Source organism: Pipistrellus kuhlii, unplaced genomic scaffold (assembly GCF_014108245.1).
Source record: "Pipistrellus kuhlii isolate mPipKuh1 unplaced genomic scaffold, mPipKuh1.p scaffold_m20_p_7, whole genome shotgun sequence".
In the NCBI taxonomy this organism is placed as follows: Eukaryota; Metazoa; Chordata; class Mammalia; order Chiroptera; family Vespertilionidae; genus Pipistrellus; species Pipistrellus kuhlii.
This window is the reverse complement of record NW_023425573.1, coordinates 6,275,571-6,299,582: the sequence shown is the minus strand read 5'-3', so window position 1 is coordinate 6,299,582 and position 24,012 is coordinate 6,275,571. Positions and strand designations below refer to the sequence as shown.

At 45.2% G+C, this 24,012-nt stretch overlaps 1 protein-coding gene across 3 annotated transcripts in view; it reads right to left on the bottom strand.

Annotated features, from left to right (window-relative positions):
• PLEKHM3 (pleckstrin homology domain containing M3) overlaps window positions 1–24,012 on the bottom strand; it is a 144,073-nt gene that overhangs the window by 103,058 nt on the left and 17,003 nt on the right. For all 3 annotated transcript variants that reach the window (XM_036421537.2, XM_036421536.2, XM_036421538.2), the window contains exon 3: window positions 16,179–17,111. In XM_036421537.2, coding sequence (XP_036277430.1) covers window positions 16,179–17,111 — 933 coding nt within the window. The remainder of the gene's footprint in view (window positions 1–16,178; window positions 17,112–24,012) is intronic.

Genomic DNA, 24,012 nt, shown 5'->3' with positions numbered 1-24,012 from the left:
TAACAGTGAGAGGGTGTAAAAAAAAAAAATTGTCACATATCGTTGGCCAAAACTTTGACTCAGAAGTGGGGCTGCACAGACAAAGGGCTGACACGTAAGCAGCATAAAGCACCTGAAGGACACTTCCCACTGCGGCTGACACACGTAGGATAACGTGTTGGCACTTGTAGAATGAGCTGCGGCGGCTACCAGGATCACCTGATGTTCCGCACAGCAACATGGCACATGTGATGCCTGTAACCTATCGCTGCCTGTAACCACATTATATCAGAGAAACAGACTGAGGCTGAGACCAACGGGCATCAACCGACCAGGACAGAGGCCAGCGAACAAGTATAATATAATCCTGTGTCACTTGGATATACTTGCAGGGCTAAGGCAACAACAACAAAAAAGATACTTTGAAAAATCCAATCTGAATAACAATTGATTTGAAATTTGGAAGTATTCTGTAAGTCTCAAGTAAGGTGTGTGTGGTTTTTTAGTGGTGACTATTTAAATGTACTATGTTTCAGTAAGAGGTGAAGTGAAAATCACATGCTATGTAATTGCTTCGGATTGAAATAGGCAGCACGTCAGGGGCCCCCTAAACCTGTCTCTTGCTTCAATGGTGTTTGGAAAGAACAGACCTGGGAAGTCCCCCTTCTTCCCCCCTCCAAACTCCTTTCCAGTCCCCATCTCCAGCACCATCCTGTCAGCCATCCTCTGTCTCCAGGACCATCTGGCACAGACTTTTGGGGTGAGCTCCTTAGTGTCCAACAACCATGAGCTCCCAGATTCAGCAGAATTATTCCACCCAGATGGAGGCCACCACCAACCACCTGGTCAACCTGCATCTATGGGCCTCCTCTGCCTACCTCTCCCTGGGCTTGCGTTTCCTCCATGTGGCTCTGGAGGGCATGGCCACTTCTGTGAGTTGGGCAAAGAGAAGCACAAAAGCACCCAGCCTCTTGTAAAAATGCAAAATAGTGGCCACATCCTTTCTTCAGAAGCCATCCCAAGATGAGTGGGGTAGAGCAGTGAAGGCCATGAAGCCACCATGGCCCTGGAAAGAAACTGAGGCTAGTGTTTTGGGATGTGTGCACCAGAGTTCTGCCCATACTGAACTCCATCTCTGACTTCCTGGAGAGTTACTTCCTAGATGTGGTGAAACTCATCAGGAAGATGGGTGAGCATCTGACTAACCTGTACAGGCTGGGTTGGGTGAATATATCTTGGGAAAGCCCACCCTCAAGCCGGACTAGGGGCCTCCGGAGCCTAGTAGGCTGTGAGGGGCCCCTCTGCACCCCCTTGGTGTCGGAGCTCCTGCCCCCTGCAGCCACTAGGCAGTGTTTACCACCCCGGAGCCCTCTCCCAAGCCGTGGACCAACTGAAAACAATAAAGCTTTCTTGCGGCAAAAAAGGGGGGAAAAAAGGAGGAAAGAAAATATAAACTAAAGACTTTCTACTCTTGCTAAACTCTATAATGTTTGTTTGTTCAAGCTCACGGAATGTTAAGATTATAAATCTTATTAAATAAATTAATAAATACCAAGTAGACTCCAACTCAAGTTGAGAAGTGTCAAGATTTATTAGTCTTTCGGGTAAACAATGATTGAGAACCTAAAGTCAATATTTAGTCAAAATTTATCTTGAAAGGCAATAAATCTTGATTTTTGCTAAGGGAAGTAAGTAAATATGTTCACTGCTCTAGAGACTCTGGCTGCTTTTCTACGCACTAAATAGCTACCTTCCTTGATTTATAAATATAACAATCTGTGACACATATTTTCACTTCCAAAGAAATAATTTGAGTTGTTCAGTTACTTTCAATCTTTCTTCCGATCAGATGCTTCAATACCGGCATTTATAGTAGGGGAAGATAAGAAAAGCTTAATAATGAAATGCTACAAATTCACCATCTAGTATATTTAAATCAGTCTAAATTTAGTATTTTTTCATACTTGTTTTCCTCTCAGACTTTCTCATTAACTTCTGTCCCCATATGCTCTTTCCCCAAAGACTTTCAAGAAAATGGTACACAATTTAAAATGGAAATTATAAATAGGCAAAGGGACAAATGTATTTCTACATAGTGCATGCTATATGCCAGGCACCGTTATACAAACTTCACACTCACACACACACACACACACACACACACACACACTTCTCACCAATTCTATGAGGTAAGTATTATCCCTTTTTACAAGTGAAGAAACTGAGGCAGAAGGTGATAAAATCATTCTGTCCATGGGTGCTCATCTGGCAAAAAAAGGCAGGGCCTCGCTGAGCTGGCTGGTGTGGCACTCTGTGAGCAGCACAGTGAACTAACAGGTGAACTTCCATGTGGCTATCTCCTTGTGGGGGACATTATAAAGATTGTCTGCAGTGGATGACAGTATGACAAGCACAGAAAATATGAATCAACTATACAAAAATACATCATTTAGTTCATTAGTGACTCAGCCTTGGACCGCACAAGCAGTAGCATCATCTCTGAATGTGAAGTTTGGGGGGAGGGGGCAAGAATACAAATCTGTGAGGTGAGAAGCAGAAGATAAGAGAGGAGCAAAGAGAAAGCAGTCCATCTAATTGCGGAGATGGAGGACGAGGACGGCTGTGTGGACACAGGGACATTCCAGCTGGGCCTTAAAGAAAAAATATTTTGATAAATGAAAGTTCAAGTCAGAGAAATGGGAGCACGCTTGGAAAACACTGACTTTTCCAGCTGACCGAAGCTCATTGTGGCCAGAGGAACGTGGGGAGAGCTTTGAAAGATGAACTGAGGCTAGAACCTAAGGATCCGGGATGCTCACGGGAAGGAGTCTGAACTAAAACTCCTTAAGGAGGTACAGGACCAGGAGGGTGTCTGAAGCGGAACAGCAACCTCAGCTTTGGGAAGATTAACTGGCAAGAAGACCCTGGAAGAGGAGGAACAGTTGGTAAGTTAGTGCACCAGCCTGAGCTTACGTGTGGAAGCCTCCAGGGGAGGAAGGAGGAAATACTATGGAGATAAAATGCCACCGGTTTGGCAGCTGACTAGTGGGAAGGGGCATGGCAAGGGGCTCCTCAAAGATGCCCAGATGTGCTGAGCTTGTGACTATTACTGAGAAATCTATCGGTCAGAAGAGAGCTTTGGGGAAGGAACTGTCATTGTTTGAAACATTCATTAAAAAAAAAAAAAATAGAGTACAAAAATATAAACTAGCAGGTCAACTGACGCCTAAAGCTCCATTGGTAGAAAATAATTCCCTTTTATTGTACCAATCAGTTTGAATTTGATTTCCTGTTACCTGTGACTGAAAGCATCTCATAGATTTACACTGAATAATGATGGGTGAGGGGTGCATTTCTATAACCTACTTTTACTTAAAGCTACCAGTTACGACGCTGAGGTCTTATTATGCACCATTAGGTGGTCTGAAAGAGCCAACATACGTTTCTGTAAGAAGACACATCACTTGCTACAGAAGTGAGGGAGAACAGCACGAGGAAGCAAAGGCAGAGTCAGTTGGTCTTGTTTCTCGACAGCACAGTGTCAGCACTGGGGGAAACTGTCTGCAGCATCTACAGACACCTTTGGTTTCCACAGAGGGCGAGTCAGGAGCTATGGCTCCTAATGGACAGAGACCAGAAACGTTCCTAAACATCCCCAGTTCATGGGGCAGCCTCCCACGACAAAGAATCTCATCTGGTACAAAATGTCAACGAGTGCCACGGTTGGAAAACCCCCGAGACTGTACAAAGACGAGTGAGCAAAGTTAAGTGATTGCTTAATCACTTTTCTCCACAAGTGAGGGATATACCCTCTACCACGGAGAGGGAAAAAGCCCTTTCACCAGCTCTACCTCCTTCCTTACAGAAGACCAGTCATGCTGCCGGGCTGGAGCAAAGAGGTGCCATCAGAAGGTGACACCGCCCACTGAGCAACCTGCAGTAACACACTCCCAGCTCAGGGCTCTTCCCTTCACAAGCTGATGCTTCTGGTGAAACACCAGCCTATGACTCTTGAAAAACAACTGCAGAATCAGAAGAGGCCAAGCTAAGCTGACTATGTTTGACAGGAAAGCAGTGGTGGTGGGCCTAAGGCTCCTCTGTCACCTCTCCCTCTGCTCTGTCAGTTCTCCCTTACCCGTGGGCGCCCTGCAGTCCGGACAGGAGTGGAGGGTCAGACTCACCATCCTTGTAACGAGGCAAACGCTGGGCAGGGCTACTTGGATCTGACACTGAGAGTTTTGGGGGAAGTTGTCTTACTGAATAAACTCTTACTGGGTGTATCAGAGCCTGAGGCCAAAGGAAAACATCAGCCCTACTGTCCTGTCTCTATTTAAAATTTTATCTTTTGTTCTCTGTGGATTTTTTTTTTTGGAATTATTTTTGATTCTTAAATGTTACATTAAAGTACGATGTTACCTTGCTGACTGAGGGCTTTTGGCATCCCCTTCAATGTTGTTCCCAAAGTGAGTGCCTCACCCCCTCACCCTGGTCCCAGCCCTGCTCTGCACCCTTTTTTCTCACAGAGAATCCACTGTCCGCCCCAATTACGTTCTTGCTGCACTGACTCTCCCTGGCATTAACATTGTACTGAGCCTGCACTGACCCGTTAGCGGTTCTTCGTTACAGCTCTACCCTGGTTGCTTCAAGAGTCAATGGCCGCTTATTGCCTGGGAGATTCAGACTGCCTTTCTGGCTTACCTGAAAAGCAGCCTGTCTTTCCTCACTGTCTCCTTCCGGCTTGTGGGACACAGACGTCCCTGCATAGCTCAGCCTCTTCCAGCTGGAGTTTCTGCCACAATGTCCCGCCACTTCTCTTTCCGTCACTCCCCTTTCTTTCTTTCTTTCTTTCTTTCTTTCTTTCTTTCTTTCTTTCTTTTTTTTAATATCACAGAGAGGAAGAGAGAGGGATAGAGAGTTAGAAACATCGATGAGAGAGAATCATCGATCAGCTGCCTCTTGCACCCCCCCTACTGGGGATGTGCCCGCAACCAAGGTACATGCCCTTGCCCAGAATCGAACCCGGGACCTTTCAGTCCGTAGGCCGATGCTCTATTCACTGAGCCAAACCGGTCCCGGCACTCCCCATTCTTAATGCTTGTTTCTCTCTCCTGCAATTTTGTGAGAGTCTCATCTCTTTGAACTTGGCTGTATCTTTAAAACACAACCTTTCCTCTTTGCTAAAACCTCCATGACAACATCTCTTAGAGTAATTTCCCCTTGAGCTATTTTAGTAATGACAACAATTTCATAAAATTAAAGTCATGAGAGTGGATGTGAATAGGGCTAGAAATAGTCTCAAAGTGAAAAGAACACTTTCATCAGCTGCCTTCAAATCCACGCTTGAATTTCTTCATTTTCAACCCAAACCGAATTCTTCGTGTTCCAGAAGATTGAGGACTGCCTTGGTCCACTGTATTCCTTTTTCTTTTCCCTCATGCCTTCTTTGGCCTGCTTTCCACGCTTTTCTGTCTCTCTAAAAACTCAGGTTTGGCCCTGGCTGGGTTGTTCAGTGGTTACATCTCCATCCTGTGGATTGAAGGCCAGAGTCCGGTTCCTGGTCAAGGGCATGTACCTCAGTTTCAGATTTGACCCCAGTCAGAGTGTACAAGAGGCAACCAACCGATGTGTCTCTCTCATGTCAATGTTTCTCCCTCTCTCTCTCTTTCCCCGCACCTCACCTCCCTCCTTTCTACTCTATCTGAAAATCAATGGAAAAAAATACCCTTGGGTGTATTAAAAAGGAAGCTAGAATGTGGGTAACTTCTTGAACTAATCTCTTCTTTCGTTTGTATTCACCGCCAGGTAGAGAACCCTATGAGAACATCATTGCAGTTTCCAGAATATAATCCAAAATATAAGAAAGACATGGAAACCTGGAGATTATCAGCAAATGTTGGACATACATAGAAGAAACAATGGAAGGAAGTGTGCTTAATAGTCCAGGGAAAACTGAAGAATGACTTGGTTCATTCACCGAGAACATTCTATGGGATAGCTCGAACTTTGTATGCCATCAAATCAATTGGAAAGTTTGTTAAAATCTCTAGGCCCGATCCGAGAGATCCTGACTTCACTGGGGAAGAGTCCAACCAAGGCTCCCCCCGTCACCCTCATGAAACCGATACTAATGGTGCCCTGACCACACTCTGAAAAGGGCTGGGTCCTGCTCTCAAAAGTCAGACAGAAGTTATAGGCCCAGTACAGGCGTCCGGGAGAGCGGAGAGGGTAGGGTCATGCAAGAGGAATGCTCAGTTCTACCTGGGGGATCAGACTACAGTGGGGGCATGGTAGTCCAGGGAGGTTTGGAGTCTTTAAGGATATAAAGGATTTTCCTTACACTCAGAAATCTTCAACAAAACATAATACAAAACTGTACCCAGAAGACTGTCTCCCCTCGCCTCAGTTCACTGCTTTGCAGGCCTGCTCCATTTTTTATCTGAAATATGTAAAGAAGTTTCATGCTCTGTTTTTTATTAATGTGATTTAATTAAAACATTTTCTATGTCAACATATTTCAAATCATAAAAACCAGTATACAGTCATATTTTCTCCTGCTAAAATTAACTTTTAGTTTATCCCAACACCTAAATTTCTGACACTACATGTGACCCATGTTGTTGAATGAATGAATGAGTGGATGAAAACAGTAACTCAGAAGATGGGTGGGTGGGAAGAGATCTATCAAAGAACTTGTATGCATATATGCATAACCCCTGGTCGAAGACAATGGGTTATGCATATATGAAGGTAGGTGAAGGTAGGACAGGCTACAAGAGGTCAATGGGGAGAAAAGGGGAGACATATATAATACTTCTGACAATCGAGATTAAAAAATAAATAAAGATATTTGATAATAAAATTCTAAAAAAGAAATTAGTAATGCTAGAAGTAAAATGGGCATCACTATATTATTAGATTTCCTTACTTAGAGCTATATTTAAAAATTGCAAGTTTCTACTTAAGTATGTTTCTGCTTTTAGGCAGAAATGGATTTTAGAAAACCTCTCAAGTAGTTCTTACTCTTCGAGGAGCCTGTGAAAGCTGTTTTTGAAGGAAATTAAGGAGAATATTGACATACTCCCAGATAAGATACCCCGATCTATTCTGAAACCACACCTAGATCAATTTCTCTCCTAATGAAAGGTCAATAGATAGAAACTTTTAACTCAATGTAGAGTCCGATAGTACATTAACACTTCCTTTAGAAGTTTAGCCAGAAATGAACACATGATGAGAACTATGTTAACCATAAAGGAAGCTACAAAAAGGCGCAAGAACTTTCCAGACCAAAGTATAGCAACAAAGACTGGGAGAAATGAACAGCTTTAAAAAAAATGATAGCACAGTTATGGCCTATGAAGTTCAGGAAGGTCTATCAAAAGATCCATATCTTCTGAAATTCAAAATGATTTTATTCTTCTGAAACATATCAAAGACCAACATGTGACTTCTATGATGAGAATACCAGGAATAAATCAAAAAAGCAAATTTATGTCCTATAAAATCAAAGGGCCTACTTATATAAAGTGATCAGATCTCTCTGATTTTTAGAATGTGAAATAGTTCAACCCAAATTATATAACATTCTTCTTCTCCCATTAAATCACATTATTTCAGTGTATATTTATATTCTTAATATACATTCATTTTTATTTAAAATGATTTTCTGGACCTAGAAACAAAACTGAAACAAAAAAAAAAGGGGGGGGTGGTGTAAAAAGCAAAGTAATTTATCCAATGATAGACATCAGAGCCAGAAAAAAGATTTGAGTCTCCAAGCTTCTTACTCAAGTGATACTTCCACAGGTTTAAAATCTCTTCCCCAAGGAAAAAGGGTATTACTTATTAAGTGAGGTTTAAATGGAGTACCACATTAATCTAATTCTCTCTAATCTTCTGTAGACATTCACAAATTCATAGAATGAGAGATAAAAGGGACCATATAATACAAGGCCATTCCCTCTAAAATATCCCAGAGAGATGGGAGTATTGGGAGAAAACTCACAAACCTTCCAGTTCAACTGCGTGCTATAGCAATTACTGGTTCGTCTGGCTTCCAATTTCCATGAGGACACATAATGGGATTATCTTGTTCACTGTGCATCAAGAACAGACCTTGGAGCATAGTAGGGCTTTAATAAACATTTTCAGAAGGGCAGAATTAATAAATCTGACATCTTGCAGCTCGGACAAGTTAAGTGTCTTGCCTTGACGTCAATACTCAAGGTCATCCAATGTCATAGGCCAGAGCTCTTGCACTCTACTCATTTTCACCCATGACCATCAAATCTTAAGAAAAATCCATTCCATGGCTATTACCTTGGTCCAAAGAAATGACACAGAGAAAGCCTATTTTCTAAGTGGAGACAACACTTAACTCTCTCCCTATTCTAGATCATGTTTGTATGGCATGCTATTTAGTGCCTTCACTATCCTATCACATGTCAACAGATACAGCTGTTTGCTCTTCAGGAGCAGCATCCATAACTGAAATGTCCAGGTCTGCCCATGGCAGAACACAACGAGAATGTGGTCTCTCCCAAAAGCCCTGCTGTGCGTGTTTCTGCTGTAACCACAGCAGCACAGATTTTGGCTTCCTGCTGCCTCGTCCGTATGCCCACACGTGCTGCTGTTAGGTGGAGTGTCCTCTACCTTATATTTTTGCAGTTAACTTTCTGATATATTAATAAGTATAGGAGGGCCTACTTATCCCTACTAAATCACATCTTGTTTGGTGCATTCCTCTTGCTTATGTTTCAGAATCTGAATTCTGTCATTAAGCATATTATTTGTCCAACCTAGTTTTGGTAACGCTACGAATTTGAGAAGTATGCCACTGATATCTTTACCGGGGTGATTATTGTCCTATCTGGATAAATAATAAAAATAACTTACTATGTGCCAGGCACAGTTCCAAGCCCTGTTAACTCATTTTATTCTCACTAGAAACTTATGAAGAAGATGTGATTCTTTTCTCACATGTGAGATTTAAAGATGGTGATCCAGAGAGGTTAAGTAATTTACCCAGGGTCACACAGTTAGTGAGCAGCAGATCTGGAAACCCAGCCAGTCTGATTCCAAAATCCGTGATCTTCATTACTAAGTTATGCGGCTTCTCATTATTATCATGCACCTTTCCTGGCCGCCTTCCAGGCTGAGAGGGATCCATTAGTCAACAATCCTTGGGTAAAGCTGCCGATCATTCACAAAGTTATATAACTGTAATTTCTTGATAACCCAGGTTTCTCTGTCTTGAGGTTTTTGCCAAATGCTTTTTTTTTTTTAAACTAAGTGCTATATAGCAGCAATTTTCAACCATTTTCATCTCATAGCACACAAATTAATTACTAAAATTCTGTGGCACATCTAACTAAGAAAAATAGGTATAATTTTGATTCATTCACACTGAATGGCTATTGTTGTGTTGGCTGTTGACATTTGTTTCACAATCTAAGGGAAAAGAGGTCAGGTGTTGCACGTTTTAAAAATTCTCGCGATATATCGGTTCAAAACTGGCCTGTCTAGTACTCCCTCCTTTTCCTTTGTGCAGCCTCAGCCAGACCATGAAGCCCTGGGATCCAGCCCCTATCTGTGCTTCTCTATGTCTCCCACAGCACCTCCTACATGAGCTCACAAGAGAAGTTCAAGTTTTATCCTGGATAGACAGGTAGTAAAAGTCACGCAGATTTTTCCGAGTTTAATACTGCAGGAAATACGATATAAGGACGAAGTTTAAAATAGAAAAGTGGGGAGAGACACCACTTCAGCTCTTCAGGTTTCAAATTCTTTACCATAGGGATTCTCTGACATAAACAGAGCAGGAGGTATTGATCTCCAAGCCAATGGCCATGCAAGCTTAACCCCTTACCTCCCAGTCCCACTCTCCTGCTCACCCCTTTCAAGCTCCTCATCCCCTCATGGGAAGGGTCCTGTAAATCTGTGAAAAGCACGGCCTGTACCTCACTCCACTTGCATTTGCCAAGGTGCCTGGCAGAGCATGTGTGTGGAGTTTAATAAATGCTTGTTGAAATGAACCCTCCACCAAACTCCACTTACAGATCTTACTATCAGCAGCCCCTTCACGGTCCTATTCAGGGTTGGGGGGAATTAGCCCTGGCCAGTCTGGCTCAGTGGATAGAGCACTGCCCTGCAGACTGAGGCAGGTCCCAGGTTTGATTCCGATCAAGGGCACATGCCCAGCAGGGGGCGTGAAGGAGGCAGCTGATCAATGATTCTCTCTCATCATTGATGTTTCCATCTCTCTCTCCCTCTCTCCTCCTCTCTGAAATCAATATAATATATATATATATAAAGATATATGTATATAAATAAAAGGTTGGGGGAAATAAAACTTAGCCAGTCAGGATGAATACACACCAACTTTCTCCCCTGGAAGACAACAATCCAACACATTGAAAAACAAAATGACTTAGACCTTACATGGTGAGAAGACAGCAGTGGACTGAACAGTTCTAAGCTGTTTACATGTTTGGGGGAGGGGGGCATATCTAAGATTTCCTTCATTGTCCTTTTCTCCTCCGATTGGCCACCTGTCTATTCCTTAACTCAAATGTTCACCTCACTGCCATTCCTAGCAAGGGGAAGACAAATTTGAAAACAGCAGTAAAGATAGAATTTGAGATACTAAGGAAAGTCTATTTTTCTTTTTTCTTTTTTTCTCTCATTTCCTTCAGAGACCTGACACTTTTGCTGCGAGAGGATCTTCTGATTTTTCACATGGAAGTCAAAACAGATTTTGGCTACATTAGAACTTTTTTTTTTTCAAGAGCATAATATACAACTTTCCTCCTTAACACTTAAAAACCATGATGGTCTTTAACCAGACCATCATGCATAATCAACTCCCACATTTAATTTCCCATTTCCTTAAGAACTGCTATTCTGCATGATTTACTCCAAGGCCAATAAGTAACTACGCCCAACTCAGAAATATTACCTACTTCCAGACTGGCAGCCATTTAATGAATAATTAACCACTCCTTACTTTCTATCGGGGATGCTTGTATTTCCAGGGTAAAGGTATCCTTTATGTCTAAACAATGTCATAAAACAGGCCTTTGCCAGAAAGACACCCTCATTTATCACACGAAATGCCATGTGGTATTAACAAGGTCGATACTGTTTGTTTAACATATTTTGCTTTCATAGGGGCTTGCAATGATTTGTTTTTGCAGCTGTAACAGAGTTAAATTGGGGATTTAGCTCCAGTGGAGCTAGTTGAGCATATATAACAAGTAACAACCAGGAGCTATTACTTATCTGCCTGGAGGGCTTTGGTCATCTCCCCACGATTTACAGCATCCTCGGAGTACCGAGTTACACCACATGCAGCCAGATTCCATCCTTAAACAATCAATCCCCACTTCGCAGGAACTGAGGGGAGACTGAATAATTCAAATGTCTACTTCTTACTCCACAACACCCACCCCCAACATAGCCATGCTATTAGTGCACAGATTTTCTTTCCCAAGTTGAGTAATGAATTTAAGAGGGGGAAAAAAATCTTAGTTCAAAGACAACTTTCAGACATCCGTTCCCACCAATGAGAAACTTAAAAACAACACTTTTTTTGACCTTAAAGCACCAATAATCAGCCCCCCTTCCTCTTTCCCTCTTCTCACGCGGCTGTTTTGCCTTACATGGAGCAGGGGGAGAGGAGGAAGTTGGCTCCAAAGATAAACTTGTCAAAAGCCTGCACCACAATACTAATGCCTGCCTCTCTACCTGTTTGTGAATGTCAGCTGGGAGCGAGCTCTGAAAGGCTTTGGGGGAAAGAAAGCAAGGCGGGGGGAGGGAGGGGGCAAAGAAAAACCAGAGGGCAATTCAAACAAAAACGAAATCTCTCTCTCTCTCACACACACACACACACACACACACACACACACACACTCAGACACACAAAGACAGGGAAAAAGTGCTCCTCCAGCTCGGGCCCTAACAACATACTTCTTTATCAGAGGTTCATTGTCAATCAATTAGCCGAGGCAGCAGGGGTCTGGGAGGTGGGGGCCCGGGCAGACAATGGGCGGCCCTGTTGTATTACTATTTAATCACTTTTGCTAAATAAATAGAGCAGCCCCGAGGTGCTGTCATGTCAAGGGAATTTATAACAAAACAAAAAAAAAACTTCATTTTTCACTGGTCATTCCTTTTTCCCCCTCAGGACAAGAGAGGATTATTACTGTAGCCTTAAGTTCCATCTTTGTGTTCCTTGCCTTTGATTCCCACTCGGACCCTGCCACTTTCTGGCACTAATTTGTCAGGCTGAACAAAGAGAGGATTTGTACCTCCTGTAAGGTCTCAATTAGGAATGGCTTCTGCTGTATTATGTGCCATTCAGGGAGGACACAATGCCGGTAATTACAGGAATTTGCACTAAATGGCTGAAGAATTCACAGCAAAACTTCCCCCCACCCTCCCCACCTTGGGTTTACCCCTCCCAAAGGCTGGGGGGAGGGGGATGCCAGGAGGAGGAAAGCAAAAAGCTCTTAAAGCCAGAGAGATGTAATTACCAACAGCAGCCCCCAGAGGTTAAACAGCAGCCGGAGAAGCAAACCCATGCAAACTGACAGAGTGACAATGGCGAGGGGTCCGCAGGGCTCCCTCTTTCTGGCAGCCTCTTCCTTGTCAACCTCAGAATCAGGAACATTGCCCCACTGCGGGCCATCCGACTTCACTTCCCCATTACAAAGCAGTAAGGACAGGCCGCTTTCCAAGGCGAGCTTTGGTCTCCCTGATGCAGCCTAAGCAGGGCCCTGGGCCCTTTTATGGATGGTTCTGGACTCATTTGCGAGGTATCTTGATTGGGGGAGATTTCAGGAGAAAATCTCTGTGTGCTAGTGCCAAGCAAGCCTTATCTATTGAGGGGAAGCCGGCATGTACACACGCCAGATTCCCGAGGACAACAGGGCCGCTGCTGCCTTACATGACAGCCCTCCGTGAGCAGCCCAGCTGAGAAGCACTTACAGGTACCTGCTTTATAAATATTTTAATAAGTCGCATAATCATTGTCTTAGCATTAATATTTTAATAGCGCACATTCCCCACTGCCAAACACAATTCTGAGTCCCAGCCGGCAACGTCCCTAACCACGTGGACCGCATCTGCTGCTGCAGAGGTAGGTGTTTCTGAAAAGCTGCACTGAAGCGCCACCAAATTCTCCCCAAACACCGCTGTCCCCCCGCTCCCTGCCCAGAACCTCCTGCAGCTGAGGGGCGGACATCAGGTCCAGCCTCGCCAAGCTGCCCGGGTTTAGTAGGGCGACCAATATCTGCGATTTCCTACATCCACCTGGCCAGCCTCTGACAGGTCTCTGGGCCAGCCTTCTGGAGCTCCTGTCTCGGTCGCCACTGGGCATGCATGAAGTGATGATATAAATAACGTCGGCTTCCCTGGTGGGATGCACGTCCCATGAGAGCAGGGCCCACGCCACTTCCTTGCAGCACGGACTTGCCCAGGTGCACCCAGGTCGTGGCACGTGGTCAGAGGCTTATAACACAGCGAAAGACAGAAGGGAAGAAGTTCATTTTCCAAGGCATCTTTTCAGGAAGAGGGAAGAGCACGGGGAAAGGCTGTGGAGACGGGACTGGCCAAGGCAAGTTCCAGAATGGCGAGAAGACCCCCGTGGCTGGGCTTCCTGAGCGGAGGGGAAGTCGTGGACCAAACCGCACATAACCAAATGCAACTATAAAAAGTTCGAGCGCATGCTGAGGACTATGCAGTCATACATAAGCATGCATTTTCGAAACCATAACCTCAGACATTTTTGGGTGGTTGTGATCCATTTTCTCTGCAGGGGCACTTTAAGTTTGGAAGAATATCGAAAATTCTTCACCTACAGAAAGAATTTAGCGCAACAAGGCCAACTGCTCTATTTTGTAGATTCGAAAGCCAACGTTTGTGGCTCCCCTGAATAGCAACGGAATGACATCATTAATAAAGAGCTACTCAAGTGCAATCTTCCACTTTTAAGGCTTATTCATCAAAAATATTCACAGGGGGGAGGGACTCAGTGGACGTAAAAAACTTACAGTCTGAAGAGGCTCACTAAAACCACGAAATATTGTGAATTAGCTTCTCCTTAAAATAACAGGCAAAGCCAAGACTCAACTACAAACAGCCGACTGGACTTGCCGGCCCTCTGGAAGGTAAACACGCTATGGAACCAGCTTTTCCACCGAGTGAGTGTTTTTATGAGAACGCAGAGCTGGGGAACACAAGTGCTACACGGAGAAGCAGCTGGTTTAGATTAACTGTGTTTGCGAGAAACATAGATCAATTTTTAAAGTTCCATCTGCTATAATAATCCCTGATATAATGAACAGCCTCCCAAGTAATTTAAAAACCATTCGGAGTTTTGCTTCACAAGCTTCTGCCTTTTTCTTTTGAGACTCTGCCCCCTGCAGGAGAGGAGGCATCCCCACCTGAGGAGGAAGCGCAGGCAGAGAGGGAAAAGGAAAAGCAGACGGAAAAACCACTCAGTCACAGAGCAACCACGCACAGCAGTTTCTGATGGAAGAGAGCGCAAAGAAATGGGATGAAAATGTTGGGCTTGGGGCCTGGCCACACTACACAGATTAGGACTGACATTTCCCCACCCCAAATTAAAATGCCGCCTGCGCCCTATTAAAACTCCAAACCAAAACCTGAAAGTAAGTGCTGAGCAGAGCAAAGGAGTTTTAGACCACCTTACCTGTCTGCTGGATTCCTCACTGCCACCCATCCACCTACACTCCAACCAACCAACTGTAGGGAGCACAGCCAAGGGGGGCACCCAAATACATGGCACCCAAAGCAGCCACCCCAAGTTCCTCCCTGCCCATCATCTAGTCCTTCTCCTGTTCCCTTCTACTTGGCTTCCTCTCCGGCCTCTCCACTCACCTTCGTCTCTTCCTGCTTCACTGACGCGCTGCCTGCGGCATGGCACCCTCCGCTGGCATCTCTCCCCTCACACAAAACAGCGCTCACGCCCCGCGAAGCAAACTCACGAGAGGGAGGTGAATTAGGCAACAACCAGGTGACAATCCTTATGTTACACCTGCGGCTTTTCTTCCCTTTTTACTAGAAAGTTTCCAGTTCAGCTGCTCACGTTTGAGAGCTAACCTGAACTGTTCTCCCTGATTGCAATGACAAGCACATTTGTTGAACCTGTCAGCGATCTAAAACTGGAGACGTGTGCTGTAATTCCAGAATGTGCACAAAGCAAGCTCTCAGGAAATTACTGTCGAATGCCGGGACTTTGAAATATACTCCATCAACTAGTATAATGAAATGCCGAAGGATCAATCATCTGTAAGGAACTGCAGTAACACCAGTGTCTCCTTATTTCAAAACCATTTCCCAGAGCCAAAGGCTGGCTCACGACAGGCCTTCCCTGCCTGCGCCTGCGGGTGTATGTGCTCATCACCCAGTTCGGCTCCAACCCTACAGGCAAGCTTCTGCTTCCAGCCCTGAGGCCCCCCGGGGAAAGCAGGGACAATTAACGCTGCCTGCCTGGTGCGTTTCTCATCACAAACAGGGGGGTTTAGCAAAAGGCATACCGATTAGGCTTGCTGCTTTGGGGAAGGTGAGAGGCCGGCCGGGGAGTAGGGGAGAGAAGCAGGGACAGGGTGTTAACCGTGACTCCACCGTCTCTCACCTTCCACGTTGGTTCCAGAGGCCCCACTTCCCCAGGATAAGGCACAGGCCCATGGTGACTCAGAGGTCATCTGCTTAGTCACCGCCCCCCGTCCGCATTTCTGTCCAGGCTGACTCCGTAGATTCCACCTTCACAGGATCTGACAAGGTCATGAGCCATGGCAATGACTGACCATGGACATGCTCCTCGTCTAAGAATGTCAGTCGTCAGCTCTGGGGCTGAAGGTCTCCTAGGAGACCGCCGTGGCCTCCACCCTCAGTGGCCTTGGCTTCAGGAGGCGGAGGAAACAGGCTCCGGCAGGCGCAGGAGGCCTCGTCTAGTGAGGCACAGGTTGGCCAAGCCACCGTGAGCCAATGGGGTCTCTCATCTCTGCTTCTATACTTACTTCCCCAGCATGGTGTGAAGACAAACAGACGTCCTAATACAGCTTGTTAAACTGCAGGGAGCTGCGGCTGGCCTGCCGGGGGGATTTTTAAACCGAACTCTAAAGGTGAGATTCCGCATGGTGCAATGAGCGTTAGGCCGAGAGGCGGCTTCCTACCTGCGCACTTGAAGCTCTGGGCGGTGAGCCCTCGCTCCAGGGCCAGCGTGGTCAGGATGCTGAGGAAGCTGGTGGTCACGGACTGCCGCTTGCTCTTCCTGAGCTCGTGCCCGCCCGTCGGGTCCTGGGGCTTGTTCCTCAGGGTGACTTGCAGGTTTTGCTCGGAGCTCCTCGCCGCGTTGGCTGCCATTTGCAGAGCCTCCATCCACTCGTGGGCCCTCTGCCGCGTCTCTGCCCGGAGGCGGAGGACGTCTTGGGGGAAGATGACTTGGAAGCAGGAGTCGCAGCCGTCCAGGGCGTCCACCTGGACGGCCAGGCACACGTCCACGTTGTAGCTCAGCAGCGGGTCCTCGTCCAGCCTGCCGGGCTGGAAAGCCATGAGGTAGGCCCTGCTCAGCACGAACGTGAACGCCTTCCAGTTGTTCTGCATGGTGAGCCGGTACAGCGTCCCGGACTTGAGGACGTCCTGGTGCTGTCTGGGGCCGTCCCCGACGGGGGGCCGGGCGAGCAGCTCGCTGGGCTTCTGGAAACAGTGGCTCTGTGTGCCGTCAAAGCGGTAGCCGGGCCCCGGCGAGTTTGCCAGCTCGTCCCGCCGCCCCACGTCGCCGGGCACGGCGGCATGCACCACCTCCCAGAGCTTCTGCCCCCAGTCCAACGCCTCCCACGGGGACTCCGCCTTCAGCTGCAGCTGCGTGCTGTCGGACAGCACGGTGTCCACCAGCCTGGCCTCCAGGTTGCCCAGCACGGAGATGCTCTGGAAGTGGGAGAGCGGGTGCGTGGCGGACAGGCTCTGGTTCCCGCTGCCGTCGCGGCTGTAGAGGCGCAGGTCGTAAGGGGAGAGTTCTGCGTAGCAGCTCTGCCAGCAGCTGTCGTGGTCCTTCCGAACCTCCAGGTGGCCTTTCTTCAGAATGTTGGGGAATGCCTGCTTGTGTTCTACAAAGAAAAGAAAAAAAAAAACAAGACCAAAAGAGCAATGGATTCCTTCGTTCATACGAGTAAATCGAGTGAGATGAGAAGGCAGGGGCGAGAAACCAAGGGGACCAGGAGCGGGTACCTTCCCAGTTCCAACTCAGCACAGGGGAGGTAATAGAATTACAAGATAGTCCGATGTCACTGGGGAAATGGCAGGTCCAAAAAACGTAACGAGGGTGGAATAAAAAGTACAAGAGTAGGAATCAGGGAGCAGATGTGACATGCAGAAGTCTGTGTGGAAAACAGACTTACTGCGGGAGCATGTGACTATCTGTGCCCCGAGACACTGTGCCAGGATTTCTTGTTTTCTAGGTAACGTTCTGCAGAGTCCAAATACACGAGACACAATGGTTCCTCCTGCCACCTGGCCTGACTCCCTGCTAATCCTCATCTTTCAGGTGCTGAAGCCAGGCAGGGCCGACAGAAAGAACCGAGCAGGAGTGCACTGCTCACCGATCCTGCTTCTCAGATGCCCTGTTAGTCTTCAAGGCCAGTTCATGAGCCTCCCTCTCAGAGCCGCTTCTCCAGACTTGACTCATTAGGTCAAGCTCTCTCCTTAGGTCTCTTAGATAAGAGTTCTCACCTCTGAGCTCAGCTGTGCTTATGCTGTTCCCTCCACTCACAAAGCTCCTTCCCACCAGCTCCCAGACACTTGTCCTCACTCAGCTACCCCCTCTTCCAGCAGGGGGCTTTGTACTCAATTCCCCCCTCCCCCCACTATTCCCATCCACTGCCTGCACATGCACACCCCAGGATCAGGATCAGTTATATATTTAAATCCTCTTCCACGGGTTCTTATCAAGCTGTATCAGAACCATTTATAATGCAACTAGAGCCCCAGTGCATGAAAATTCATACATTGGAGGCGGGGAGTCCCTCAGCCTGGCCTGCCCCCTCTCAGACTCCAGGAGTCTCAGGGGAGGGAAGCTACCTGGCAATCAGGGGAAGGCAACACCCATCACACCTATGCTGCTGCCACTGCCGGAAGCGTAAGCCTCAGCTGGCCTTGGTTACCTGAGCCTCAGGTAGCCGTGGGAGGCTGGGTAGCCACCATCTGAGGCTTGCTGTGCCTCGAGCCAGCCCTGGGTGGCTGGGGAGCTAATGGGACTGGGGGACTCGGGAGGCGGGTGCATGGAGCAGCCAGGCCCATCTCAGGACGGGCCCAGCCTTGCTGCCCCACCGGGGACTGGGTGCTGCCATCGTTGAGGGCATGGCAGTCAATTAGCATATTCCCGCCTTATTGGCTGTGGGCGCTGCCATCTTTGCGATGGCATGAGGGTCAATTACCATATTCCCTCTTTATTAGATAGGCTACCTGGTACATAGAAGGTGCTTTAAAGGAACTTGTTGAATTAGAAATAAAGCTTCTAGCACAATGCCCAGCATATAGTAGGTATAATTCCCTTCCACCTGTTTATCTGGTCATGCCATCTCTAATCAATGACTAAACACAAACAAGTTTGATATTTAATAAAAGAGGACATTATTTGGGAGATTTCCTGATACTTTTATCAGGCATGGAAATGATAACCCTGCTAGAGGGAGCAGTCCTCTCTGGTAGAGACTTATTTCTCACATGTTTCTCAACCTCTTTGCTGACACACATTGGACACAGTCATAAGCTAACTGACTCATTCCCAAGTGAGGACAAATTTCACTCCCAAAGGGCATGATTTTTGATCTTGGCTGAACAAAAGCCGAGGAACACAGATCTAGATCTTAAAATAGCAAACCAGAGAGAGAAGGAAAGAAATGAGGCAGGGAAGAGCCTGTTTCACCTGCTTTACAGCTCTGGTCCTGACATTCATTTGTATTTCTGTGCTAGCGCAAAAGCCACTGGTTTCTGGCAACCCACACTAATCCCTTTGTAGGAAGAGATAATGAATGCCTGTTCTCAGGTTACCTTCTGCTCTGATACTGCAGTAAGGCCAGCAGTGCTGTTAGTGCTCCCCTCTCATCTCCACCAGCACTGATGAGAGCTCCACCTTTTTCATAAGACTCCTAACCAAGCGACCCTCCATCCCCGTCCCTCCTGCCCAGCAGCTCAGCTACACAGCCCTGAGTACAATAAAAATCACCTCTGTCGCTGTTAGCTAGGAATTTTCCTCTCCTTTTCTTTCCTGCTCAGGAGCTTTTTACAATGACTACCATGAACTAGAAATTCTACACTAATTGGGTCCACACCAGTAGCAAACCTGACTAAATCCTCACTTCTTTCTAACTGTGCCAGCGACGTGGCAGCTGAGAAGTCCTGGGGTGAACTAGGTAAGAAATCTTCTGAGGGAGTCTCAAAAGTTCCCTCACCTTCCTGATGCAGAATAAGGGGTAAGAAATGCATTGTTTCAATCATGTTCCCTACCTCGGCTCAGATCTTTCTAAAGAGGTATAGTGACTGGATACAGAAGAAGGGGGATTAGTCATAGGAAATGGCCCATACTTAAGGGCAGAGTTCGTAGTGTACTTTCTTGAAAAGAAGAATCAAGAAAGCAAATGTGATCAGAAAATTATTCCCTGGGCAGTGTATTCCTCTCTGGAGTGCCTGTTTATATCAGACATTATTAATATTTGGGGTGTATTAATTATCTTTGATTGTAGAGCACTGGAGAACTACCATTTCTCTAACAACTGCTATTTTCTACTAGATCTAATGAAGTTTAATTTTTAAAATATATATTTTATTGATTTTTTACAGAGAGGGAGAGAGAGGGATAGAGAGTTAAAAACAACAATGAGAGAGAATCATCGATCAGCTGCCTCTTGCACACTCCCCACTGGGGATGTGCCCGCAACCAAGGTACATGCCCTTGACTGGAATTGAACCTGAGACTTTTCAGTCCGTAGGTCGACGCTTTAGCCACTCAGCTAAACCCGTTTCGGCTGAAGTTTAATTTTTAATATTTTTTTCCATTGACAAAATAGAAGTTATATATTTAAATATAAGCTTCATTAATATTATAGTTCAGCTTTTGTTTCCCCAGACCATATTATTTCAACTCATATAATTAACCCACACACACGATTATAAAGTGTTCAATTTTACAAATATAATATCTGTCTTAACTGATATCACAAATTATTAATATCACAAATTAACTAATATCCCAACTTCAGATGGGACCACTGACAAAGATTATTGTGATGCCTCCGTGAAATATAGAAGAATGATCAAAATGAATTGCTGTGCCTATAAATTTCATCCTGCAACCACAAGACAGTAATTCCTCATTGAAAAACATACACACATACAGAAAAACAAAAACAGCTCTTTGTTTACCCATCGCTTTCCACTTTCAACAGGGCTTTCAGGGTGAAGACCCTTTTTCCTCTCCTCCTCGTCTGACGGTAGCCAGTGCTGTGCTTTAAGGACAATAATTACTGCAGCGGAAGAGGAAGAGGGGCATTCCCCGCCCCGCTCCCTGGCACCTGAGTCATTTCTGTACTGCCCACTCACCAAAGATCTGTCTTCTTTAGGGAAGGATTCAATTAGCTTATGACTGTCACCAAAGAGTTCCCCTTTTACTACTATTTCCTCTATCAGTTCTCAAAAAAAAGTTTCCATTCTCATGGCCACCACCTTAATCAAACTAAACAGGCTCCCAAGTCTAGTCCGTCTCCTTCCTGGCCATTTCAGTTACCAGTTTAACTTTTTTGGGTCACCAAACCCTTCACAAGTATCCTGGTGCTACATGGTAACTCCAAATTCCAGTTTGGCCTTGTAGGAGCAACCAGAATTAGTTCTCCTGTGAGAGAGACCAAATTCTAAATGCCTGTTCCTCCTAAGTCTGCCCGTAAGTCGCACCTCCCAGGAGTGAAGGGTACAAAGGAGGGAGAGAGGCAAGAGTGTTAGTCTAATTGACGTCCCTTTACATGGGCACAAAATCTGTAAGAAAGAAGGTTCCCTGCTACCCTCCCTCACACACACTACCCCTCAACCCTGCGACTTCCAGACTTCTTGTAATTACCCTTTTAATCTTAACTCTCAAGTAATTTTCAAGTGCTTCTTGCCAAACCTATTGCATTAGGTCTAACTGGCTTTGGAGGAACTCCATAATCTCAGCCTATTACTGTACTCTCCAAATGCAGACCTGTCTCATATTAGCCTCCCGGCCTCCCCACACACACAGTGTTCATCTCCACCGTGACTCTGTGCGCAACCTTCCCAGCTCAGCTGCAACTTCCTTTCCCCAATGAAGACTTCTCTGACACTCTCCATCACAATCAACTCTCTTTACAGTCCTGGGTAGCAAAACACAGCATTCCAAGTCTATTTGTATCATGTTATAGAATTCAACTGTGTTTAAGCCAGGAACTAGGAAAAAAAAAATGCTTAAGTAATTTTAGGTCTTTGTTCTCCTCATTAGAGGCGCATGAGAAGTAAAATTAACAGGAACCATTATTAGTCACGACACTGCCGCAAATGACCATCGCAAGGAACATGAGGAGAGTGAGGCAGCAGGATCCAAAGAGGGACTTTGTAAAGTGCTGGTCACCGTGGTGCCCACAGATACTTGTTAAACTTGTTCTGGTAGAAATGAAAGAGGCTCAAGAATTATCTATCCTGTGAGCTACTCTGAATACCTTCCTCTATTGATTAAAAAAAAAAAAAAGTTCCCATTTTTTTCTCCCTTTATAATAAACCTAGGGAAAGGACATATTATCTGTGCATACTCTCATAGGAATAGACCCGTAGTATACCTGCTGCCTGTTAGCAAGAGACATCAATTGGGATCTTTTCCATCTAAGTTCTTTGCTATGAGCAGCAGGGATAGAGTGTAATCAATATAGTCCTGGGCAATTTCACTTCTCAAGTGTGAACCTTGAGATTACACACCCAACCAACTTCTTAAAAGAGGCTTTCTGCCTTCTGTGACAAGGGTAATCTCTCATCTTAATAGAACTTTTGACCCAGAAAATTCCAAACATCAACTTTCAACTATGCTCATTCATTGTATAGTAAGCTTTCTACTCTTTTCCTCTAATCTACAGAAATTAAGTATAAAAGAATCTCCTATACTTAGGCCAAGAGATTGTAATATAAATGCATGTCATTACTATATCTTGGGTATCATACTGAATCACAGAAACTTAGAAATGTCTTTAGTCTATTCCCATCAGCCCCATTGGCTAGGTTTCTCCCCCAACTTCTTTACCAACAGAACCCTGTTTTGTTCAGGTATGGTGGCAAATACTTAGAGGAAATGGCCTCTCCCCAGCCCCATGAAAAGAATCATGATTTGTTTAATCCAAACAAAGTAATTCTATTTTCTTTTGCCAGAGACTGTTTTAGGTGTGGACACGTGACTCAGTTCTGGCTACTGTGCAGGTGTTATTGGAGAGAGACCCAGAGGAGGTGCCCTGCTTTCTGTTTCTGACTTTGGCCGTTGATATGTAAGACAACGATCCTTTGGACTGCTACAGCCATCTTGTACGAGTGAGGGGAGAGAAGAGACGTCACCAATGCACTGAGAACAGCATAGCAAAAAGATGAAAGGTGCCTGGATCCTTGATGACTGTGGGACTACCTACACATGAACTTTTTAAGTGTTTATTGCATACAGTCCTTGACATTCCCTAAGTGCTCCATAGTCATCTGTTAGATAGATAGAAATATAATATGGTAAGTGGCCTTACTATTTCTGCCACTTTTGTTGAATATGATATTACTTGCTTCTGAAAACACTTTAACCAATTTAACAGATTTGGAAAGAGATTCCAAGAAGAAAAATGACTTGGCCAAGGTTATATCACAAAGAGTGCAAGTTGAGAGCAGAACTCCAAAATCCAGACTTTCTATCTGGATCAAATTGTGTTTTGTTTGTGGTGAAAGAAGTAAGTCCTAAACTTCCTCGGGCTTGACAGAGTATTATTGAATGGTTATGTGTGGCCTCCAATGTCTGGCTTGACTTGGGATGCTAGCCCTAGCTGTATGGCCTGATATGAGGTCAACTTCCTCATTTTTAAAATCAGAACTGTATCATCTATCATATTAAACTATTACGACTGTTAAAAAGATAACCCTAGCTGGATTGGCTCAGTGGATAAAGTTTTGGCCTGCAACTGAGGGTCTGGGTTTGACTCTGGTCAAGGGCACATGCCCAGATTGCCAGCTCAATCCCCAGTAGGGGGGCATGTGGGAGGTAGCCAATCAATGATTCTCTCTCATCATTGATGTTTCTATCTCTTTCTCTCTCTCTCCCTCTCCCTTCCTCTCTGAAATCAATGAATATATATAAATATTTTTTGTTAATATATTTTATTTATTTTTTACAGAGAGGAAGAGAGAGGGCTAGAGTTAGAAACATCAATGAGAGAGGAACATTGATCAGCTGCCTCCTGCACATTCTCCACTGGGGATGTGCCCGCAACCAAGGTACATGCCCTTGACCGGAATCGAACCTGGGACCCTTAAGTCCGCAGGCTGACGCTCTATCCACTGAACCAAACCAGCTAGGGCCAAATATATATATATTTTAAAAATATATTAAATAAGATAAATTATGAACAAGTCTTATCACTCCTCAATGATAGTATATTAATAATAACAAGCTTCATTCAACTTGACTCAAACTATAGGTAAGGAAAATAGAAAGAGAGGCAATTTCTATTTTGGGGAAAACTACTGTCCTGATTTTCTATGCACCAATACATAAAATTAAACCAGACACCTTGCATATGCTCATATTGGCACAATACAACATTTTCTATAACGTGGTTCATAGCATCAAAGAGCTTCCAACCTAGTGTGGGAGATGGATGTTCAAGCAATTACTTATAATGAAAGCAGCATAAAATGTGCTGTAGAGACATAAGGTGAAAGAAAAAAGAGAATTTTAATTGAGAAAAAATATGGAAAGGTCTCAGG